We start from the raw sequence: 9,055 nt of genomic DNA, 5'->3' as shown, positions 1-9,055 counted from the left end.
TAGGGTTAGTAGCTAGGCTGTGGAGAAAGTGAATAGTTTTGGAATATTAAACACGTATCTCTGTTTTTTTGTCTTACGTATGTGTTTATGTTACAGAATTTGTGTTTATTTTTTACTTTTCTGGCAGTGCTGCGCGGCTTGCAGGATCTTAGTTCCCCAACCAGGGATCGAACCCGTGCCCCCTGCAGTGGACCACCAGGGAATTCCCGAATTTATGCGTTGATATTAATACAAACTGATTCAGGAAAAATACCTAAAGTAAAAGTGAGAAAAATGATCAACCTCTATAACTGTGCCACAGGATTACCACTAACACGTTCATGAGCATCCATCCAGACTAGTCTCCACGGATGTGTGCACGCGCACATGCAGATGTCCCTGGACCACCCCCATGTTCAGAGGTTGGCCCAAAGAACTTCAGTAGACGCGGTATACACCTGTTGTCACAGTCAAGGTTTATTACAGCAATGTAGCCAGCGGGGAGCTGACTCCAGGGAGGGGACACCCACTCCACAGGAGCCGGAGGGAGCCTTGGGGGACCTCGCTGGCTGTGGGCAGGGTGCACCACACCCGCAGGGAACAGGGAGTGGAGGAAGGGCCCATGGTCGCCTTCACCCTCCAGCCAGCCCTGCTGCTCTACAAGGGACTAATGTCGTCCACAGAGCACGTTTAAAGCAGGACCAGCATGGGAGATAAAACCATGATCCACCCTGTAATAAAGAGTTACAAAAGCCACCCCGCGTGGGACTGCCCAGGGCGGCAGCAAGCTGTGCCCAGAATCGAGCCAAGATGACCAAGGGTGTCCAGGGGGCTCCACCTGCCTCCTGGGAGCAGTCTGGGGTCAGGGTGACCATGGTGGCCACCGGCCACTGCCAGCCCCCTGGGTCCTCAGGCCAGTCCTCGGCCCTGCAGGCCGGCACCGGGTCAGCGGTCAGGAGTGGGTGGCCAGGCTTTCTCGATGTTGGCGTGCACGGCCTGCGGGAACCACTCGCAGTACTCGGCCAGCAGGTCTGCAGGGGTGGGAGGGAGGACGGTCAGGGCGGCTCTGTGCCTGCCCACCCGCCACAGGGCGCACCCTCCCGCTAACCCTGGGCTCCCTCGGTGGCCCCATCCTGTCCCCCTGCAATGCCCTCGCCACGGGGCACCCTTCCTGGTCAGACTCACATTTGGGGTTCTTCCTCCAAGCAGCCAGCAAGGCGTCTCGGCAGTCGGCTTTCTCAGCAACAAGGGCTCTCAGGAGGTTCTCTGTCCTGGGCTGCAGCCTGCGGGTGGGGAGGCAGGACGTGGGGCGTCACGAGGCCCACACGCGGGCACCGCTGCCAGGTGTGCCCAGGAACTGCAGGGAGTCCCCTTCCCTCCGGCAGGCTGGGGGTGCCGGCCGGATGGAAGGATCCAGACTCCATCACCTCCCACCGCTTGCCTCTGACCCGCCCACCCAGTGCTCGTCCATCTGGAACCTTCCTCCAGACTCCCGCCCGGCTCGCAGCCCTGCCCCCCCTGACCCTGCTCAGTCAGCCTTTCCTGACTGAGCCCGCCCGCCCGCCGCCTCACCTCCACATCCTGCTTTGACCCTTCGTAGCTGTGCCACCCCTGCCACTTGTACTAGTTGTTCTGTTTGGGGACAACCTCCCTGCCCTGGGACACGCCACGGGACAGGGTCACGGCTCGATCGTAACACGAGAACGCGCTCGGCACAGAGCGGATGCTCAGAACCAAGTGCTGGCTGGGGCTCCTGGACCCACAGCCTCACCCTGAGTCCCCGGGAGTGCCACAAGAGAAGAGACTCCTGTCTTCGTAAGGCTCTCAGTGGGTGGGGATCTGTTACGGCGGCCCCAGGACACTAGTCTCAGCTCCCTCCACCACCACGTGCTGAGCCGACGCCCCCGGGAGAGACTGTACCTGGCCCACGTCTTCAGCATCGTGCTGGGGCTGGACAGCAAACAGCTCTTGTATGAGGCCAGCTTGTGGAAGACCTGGGGAGACACCACAGGATGGGGAGAGAGATCTGGGGCTCACGTCCCACCCGAGGTGCCAAGGAAGGGGCCAAGGGAGCTGTGCCGCCTACCTGCCCCTCCAGGAGAACCCGGGCAAAGTGCTTGTAGCAGTCAAGGCCTTCCGGAAAATCCACCTGGACCGCGGGGAGTGGCCAGCCGACGCGACCTGGGGCGCGCGAGCCGGTGAGCAGGGGCCACGATGGAGCCCCACGCCACCCTCCCCCGCCAGTCCCCTCCCCGCCCGCCAAGGGGGCCCGCAGCCTGGGATGACACGGCGCAGGACACACACACCGCCCAGGGCACTCGGGAGGCGGGACCACGTGTCCAGTGGAGCCCAAGGCCGCCGGGAAGTCACCCCGACTCACAGAACACGCTGGCCCGGTGACACAGCATCCGCCCCTTCTCGGGGCAGTAGGTGGGGGGCGGCTCCTCAAGGGGCTTGTCAAACTGGCAGTAAGAAGGCAGCAGGACCGGGATCCACTGCACCTCCACAGTCGAGACGCCTGGGGGCCCAGGAAAGAAGGGATGGGGGCTCGGCGAAGGGCTCATGGGTTCTCCCCTCAAGGGTCCAGCGACACGGCTCACCAGAGCCACGTGGGTCAGGCGAGGGGCTGGCCAGCTGCGCTACCTTTCATGTACATCTTGGTGGTCTCCACAATTTCCTGGTAGACCACAAACTCAGGGAGCTCCCTGAAGAGCACGGAACTGGGGTGAATGAAGACTGGGTCGTCGAGGAGGGGGGTCTGCGAGAGAGACGGCGGGTGGGCGTGAGTCTGGGGGATGCATGAGCGCCAGGTGAGGCTGACCCCCTGAATCCAGTTACACCCTCAGCCAGGAAAGCAGGAGGGCATCCGTCAAGTGACAAACGGCCACCCTGGTGGCGTGTGTCCGCCGACGGAGCGCGTACCCTGCCGTGAGAGGTACTGACACGGATTGCAGCGTGACTCGCCAAAAAGCGCAGCACTGAGCGAAGGAAGCCAGTGCAAGAGGCCACGCGGTGGAGGATCCCATTCGTGTGAGACGTATAGAACAGCAAATCCGTAGAGACAGAAAACAGATTCACGGGGTGGGGAGACTCAAGAGAAAATGGGGAGTGACCGCAATGGCTATCCAGAGTCTTTTTGGGATAATAAAAACGTTCTGAACTTAATTGTGGTGATGGGTACACAACTCTGAATAGACTAAAATCCCCTGAATTGTACACTTTACAATGACAGGTTGTACGAGATGTGCTTCTATCTCCATTCAGTGAAGTTGGGGCGAAGCTCACGCCCAAAGGGAGAAGTGGCTGCACCGTCACTCCACCTTGGCCCTGGGTGGGGACCTTCCCAGAGGCAGCGGGACCCGTGACCCGGGAGGACAGGCCCATCCACACCCAAGGGTCCCCCCGGCTGCCCCTCACAGGCGTCCTGACGCTGCCCAGAGCTGGGCGTCTGGAGTGCCCAGGCTGCCAGGACGTGAGACTGAGGGCAGGGAGGGCGGGGGGCCTGGGCGCAGCGACTGCCCTGCTGCGCGTCCCCGAGCCAGCGTCCAACCTTGTAGGCGTTCTTCCACTTGTCGTCCAGCAGGTCCTCACTCTGGACCCTGCGGGCCAGGTGGTCACCCAGGCCGGCCGTCACGATCTGGCGCAGGTAGGTCACCTGGCTCTCGGAAGGCGGCTGCATCTTGGGGTCCACGAAGAGCCCGGCCTCGGGGCACATGGCGTTGACTGGGGGGAGATCCAGGCGTGAGGAAGGCGAGGCGGGGGCTGGCTCCACCCGGCCTTCTGGAAGGCCCCACGCCGTGCAGCTCGGAGCTCTGGCCTCAGCGACTTGCGCATCTCGGCCCCCGTCCACCGAGGATGCCCACCCACACCCACGTCTGCCTCGTCCTTGGGACAAAACCCCAATTCCCTTGCAGGCAGCGGGCTGTGCTGCTGCTAGACCTCGCACTTGACTCCGTCGGCTTCGGGGCAGGGAGCACGCCCAGCCAGGAGACATGGCAGACGAGCCACGGTCTCTGAGCAGGACGAGTGTGGAGACCACCTCTCCCCTCGAGGGCCCTGCGCTGCTGAGCCCAGGCGCGAGACGCGGGGCGAGGCCTCCTTCTTCTGCATGAGAAGGATCTGAAGCTCTGGAAAACTTCGCAGGTGGGGAGAAAGGAGCTGGGGCTTTGGGCCCTGCTGCTTGTGGCGGGAGGCGGCGGCAGGGAAACAACGAGAGGAGGACGGGGGAGGAAGGTGGGGAGAGTGGGCTTGCGGATCTCAGCTCCCCGACCGGGGACCGAACCCGTGGCCCTGCAGTGGAAGCATGGGGTCCTAACCACTGGGCCGCCGGGGGAGTCCAGGGCTTTCTGTTCTGAGGTTTGCAATGTAAATCTGTCTTCCCTACAGAACCTTCAGTGAAACCTATGTTGTTTAACTTAAAAAGAGAGAGAAGAAGAAAGAAACAGGAAGAAGGCAGAACACTGGGACGGGACGCGGAAGACCTGCCACCCACGCACAGCCCTAATGTGGCTTCAAACAGGTCCGGTCCCCACCACTCAGACCAACAGGAGCGGGAAGCAGGGGCTGAACCGTCAGCTGCTCCCCGACTCCAACGAGAGGGGCCCCTTCCACTGCTGGAGAAACCAACCAGGGCCGGACCCTACTCGGGAGCAGGGACCCCTGCACGAGGCTGCTGGGCAGGAGGTGCGGCCAGCAGCCGGTCCAGGCCAGAGCCGGGACAGAGGGTGACGAGAGAGATGTCACCGAGGGAAGGATGAGCTGGACAGACAGCCTGACGGGAGAGCGTGCACACGTCACTGCCCTGCTCATGTGCGTGCCCTCGAAGGACCACAGAAGTGGCAAAAGCACTAAAACAGATTCCAACGAACAGGTGAATTCGCAGATGTGGAATCTGTGAATAACGGAGATCGACTGTACGTGGGTGACGTCGCTCAAAAGCGACTTTAAACGCCAACGGGGTCCAGTTCTCTGCCGGGCGCAGGGCCATACCCGCAGTGGTCAGCTGGCCCCTCAGGCGCCGGATCTCCATCATGGCCCGATACCGCAGCCCGTTGGCCTCACAGAACTGCGGAGAGCAGCCCGCGTACTCGCAGGCCCCCACGGCACCTGTGGATGGGGTGGGGGGGGCGTCACTCCTTCTCGCTGCCCTGTCCCACCCCGCGTGACCTCCCCACCAGCCACACGCCACACCACGCAGGGCACTCACCCAGCAGCACCATGAGGTCCCCAAGTTTCAGAGAGGCTCCCTGCCCCGCCCAGATCCTCTTCATCTGGGCTACCCGGGCCCGCTTGCCCTTCAGCCTGGCGAGCTCGTCGTCGCTGGCAGCTGGCCTGCAAACACACACACTACGTAGGCTGTTGCCCTGGCCACACACGGCTGCAGGGGCAGGGGACACGCCAGTTACTCAGGGTGGGCCCAAAAATGCCTGGTGGGGGTCACTGATCAACATGACCCTGATCATGGGACTTCCCTGGCGGTGCAGTGGTTAGAACTCCTGCGCTTCCACTGCAGGGAGCACGGGTTTCATCCCTGGTCAGGGAACTGAGATCCCACAAGGTACACGGCGTGGCCAAAAACAAAAACGAAAACAAACAGAGGTCGGTAGAGATCAGAATGCTGCCAGGCGCAGGGCGGGCGAGGGTCTCGTACAAGACCACTCAACAAGTCAGAGGTGCCCTAGGAGGCCAGGCTCCACACCATGGCTCAGCCAAGGGCAGGCGGCCCCCGAATGCCCAGCCCCCGGCTCCCACCTGTCCAGCTCCTCAAACAGCTCCCGGACAGTCATGGCAGCCACGATGGTGATGGCGTATGGCAGGCAGCCGTGTTGCCTGCTCAGCGCCAGCATCTTGGCGTAGCGCGGTGCCACAGGGAACGTGGCCATGGTCCTGCCCAGCTCAGTGATGGGGCGGCTCCACCGGGACCTCTGCAGCTGCTTCACCCTGGAGGACGGAGGCCTGTGGTGGGTGCGGGGAAGGCTCCACGAGAAGCCTTCGGCACCCAGAGGCCTGGTGCTCGGTCAGCTCGGGAGAGGGGAGAGGGCAGAGAGCGGGGCGGGACCTGGGCCCCCCACTGCCCCCAAGCTCCTGCCCCACCTTTCTGTTTTTGGGGGCGCCTGCAGGGCACCCAGTGCGATCAGCAGCTCCTCGGCGGCGATGAGGGCCTCCACAGAGGGGGGCGTCGCGAAGGGGAAGTTGATGACCTGGGACACAGGGAGACACGGCAGGAGGCGGGTGAATGCCGAGGAGGAAGCAGGGGACCGGAGGAGGGAGCAAGGCCGGGCCTGGCAGGAGGACGGGGCTCCTACCGCCTGCCCTCCGAGCACCACTCACACTCAGAACATGGGACATGGGGGCCCGGACACATGCCAAATCCACGGGCCGGGGAAACTCCAGAGGCCCTCTTCCTTCGTTCATTCACACCATCCACTCACTCAAAAGCATGTACTGAGCACCTCGTGTGCGCCAGAGGCTGTTCTTGGTGATGGAGATAGAGAAAAACAAGACAAGGATTCAGCCTCCATCGAGCTTTCATTCAGCCACAAGGGGCCGCAGACGACCAGTGAGTATACACGAGAAGAAACGTCATCACAGGAGAAAATGTGCCCAGACAGTGAGATGATCAGGGGACAGATCAGGGACAGGGAGTGACCGGGGTCAGGGAGGGTGGCACCGTAGAGTGACCAACTCAAAACAGCATTCAAATAAGCATCTGTACATACATGTTCACAGCACCACCGGGCACGGCGGCCAAAAGGCAGGAACAACCCAAATATCCATCGATAGATGGAAAAACCAGGGTCCATCCATACGATGGAATGTGACTCAGCCATAAAAAGGAACTAAATTCTGACACATGCAACAGTGTGGACGAACCTTTAAAACACAACGCTGCTACGTTCAGCCGTGGATTATCCAAACAACAGAAATATAAAACAGGTATCGATTTACAATATTTGCTGAGAGTAACTGACTCTGATTCAAACTGTCAGCTAGGTTCTCTGACACTGAAAATAAAATACCAAACATAACTAATGTAAAAACTTTTAGCAAGGAAAAGCATGGTCCTATCTTTTATATTATCTTACTGTGTGTTGAACAGATAGATGAAGTTTACATTGGCTAGAAAACAACCCCGAAAAAAACCAACCACGATGTTGAGTGAAAGAAGCCAGACAAAAGAGGACAAATATCATGATTCCATTTTTATGAAATGTCCAAACTGTAAATCCATAGGGACAGCAAGAAAGCAGCCTCGTGGTTGTCAGGGGCTGGGGGGAAGGGAGGGCTGGGACTGGCTGCTGATGGGGGCGGTTCTCTCTGCCTGCACCAGCCCTCCCGGGGCAGGGCAGAGGCGGGCACCCCTGGACACAGTCACTGGGTGCAGCACTGGGGAGGTGGGGGGCCCACAAGAAACCGCCAGGGGGCTGGGCAAGCACCACAGGGCTCAGCTCCTAGGGCTTCCTGGGCTGCAGGGAAGGAGGAACAACCCATGAGGGGCTGGGGTCGCCCTTGCCCACCAGACTGGACACAGGTACCCTGGCAGATCAGTGGGGTGATGGCAGGGCTAGTGCTGCAACTGACCTTTTCTATGTTGAGAGCTTTCATCTGAAGGGTCAAGTCTTCGACAGGCCTCCGGGTGATTTCAGGAGGGGGGAACTTCTCAAAGTCACCGAAAACCGCAGATGAATAGAGTCTGAGCAGAAGGAGGCACCAGAGACTAAGAAATGTTAAGTGAATAAGGAAGAAACTCAGCCCAACTACCTGGCATTGAATCTTGACTCCACCACTTTACTAGGCAAGGTGTTTACCCTCTTCCTGCCTCACTTTCCTCACCTGTGAAATGGGCGAACATAGCAGCTGCCCCGTTGGGATTGGTAAAGATACTTCAGGTATCTTCACATAGACTGCTTAGAACTGCCTGGCACACGGCACTCGGGACGCTTTAACTACTTTATTGCTTACGAGTTTTCTTGGCATAGTTTCTCAATTTTCTTTTCTTTTGTAATGTAAAGCAACGTTAAAAAGAACAGCATACAGCTATTGAAAACAAACAAATAAAACCCAGCATACAGACTGGGAGAAAATATTTGCCAATGATACCTCTGACAAGGATCCAACACTAGGATTATACAAAGAACACTTACAACTCACCAATCAAACGACAAACAACCTGACTGAAAAGTAAATGATAGGGACTTCTCTGGTGGCGCAGTGGTTAAGACTCCACGCTCCCAATGCAGGGTGCCCAGGTTCGATCCCTGGTCAGGGAACTAGATCCCACATGCGTGCTGCAACTAACAGCTCGCATGCTGTAACTATGGAGCCCGCGAGCCGCAACTACAGAGCCCGCCTGTGGAGCCCACCTGCCGCAACTAAGACCTGGCACAACCAAGTAAATAAATAAAATAAAATAGCAAATACTATAAAAAGAAAAAAATAAATGATGGATCTGAATAGACATCCCTCCAGAGAATACGTACAAATGGCCCATAAGCACGTGAAAAGATGCTCAACGTCATTAGAGAAATGCAAACCAAGACCACTGTGAGATACCACCTCGTACTTTCATTTTTATAAAGTAGAAAAGAGTGAGCATCGGTGAGATGTGGAGAAATTAGAACCTTCACACACTGCTGGTGAGAATGTATAGATAAAATGGAGTAGCTGCCATGGAAAACAGTCTGGTCGTTCCTCAAAATGTGAAACACAGAGTCATCGTACAACCCAGCAATTCTACTCCTAGGTATATACCCGAGAGGCATGGGAACAGACGTTCAAATACTTGTACATGAATGTTCACGGCAGCACTATTCACAGTGGACAAAGTGTGGACGCAACCCAAGGGTCTATCAACAGATGAATGGACAGTGAGATGCGGCCCCTCCACGCAACAGCATGTTACTCAGCCATTAAAAAGAATGAAGCACTGACACAGGCAACCATGTGGATGAACCTTGAAAACATGATGTTGCGTGAAAGAAGCCAGACACGAGAGGTCACATATTGTCCGATTCCATGTACAGAAAATCTCCAGAATGAGCACGTGCGTAGAGACAGGAAGTGGATGAGTGGCTGC

At 58.2% G+C, this 9,055-nt stretch overlaps 1 protein-coding gene across 1 annotated transcript in view; it reads right to left on the bottom strand.

Annotated features, from left to right (window-relative positions):
- Positions 1-441: 441 nt before the first annotated feature.
- DHX37 (DEAH-box helicase 37) overlaps positions 442-9,055 on the bottom strand; it is a 30,984-nt gene continuing 22,370 nt past the window's right edge. The window contains exons 16-27 of the mRNA XM_081251894.1: positions 7,561-7,672; positions 6,073-6,179; positions 5,731-5,919; positions 5,186-5,310; positions 4,969-5,085; positions 3,530-3,702; positions 2,623-2,737; positions 2,360-2,497; positions 2,066-2,160; positions 1,900-1,973; positions 1,165-1,262; positions 442-1,010 (exon numbers count right to left, since the gene is read on the bottom strand). Of these exons, the coding sequence (XP_081108020.1) occupies positions 925-1,010; positions 1,165-1,262; positions 1,900-1,973; positions 2,066-2,160; positions 2,360-2,497; positions 2,623-2,737; positions 3,530-3,702; positions 4,969-5,085; positions 5,186-5,310; positions 5,731-5,919; positions 6,073-6,179; positions 7,561-7,672 (1,429 nt within the window). The 3' untranslated portion in view covers positions 442-924. The remainder of the gene's footprint in view (positions 1,011-1,164; positions 1,263-1,899; positions 1,974-2,065; positions 2,161-2,359; positions 2,498-2,622; positions 2,738-3,529; positions 3,703-4,968; positions 5,086-5,185; positions 5,311-5,730; positions 5,920-6,072; positions 6,180-7,560; positions 7,673-9,055) is intronic.

Source organism: Mesoplodon bidens, assembly GCF_964165515.1.
Source record: "Mesoplodon bidens genome assembly, chromosome: 13".
NCBI lineage: Eukaryota > Metazoa > Chordata > Mammalia > Artiodactyla > Ziphiidae > Mesoplodon > Mesoplodon bidens.
Note: the sequence above shows the minus strand (reverse complement) of the source record. Positions and strands in the feature narration are given on the sequence as shown.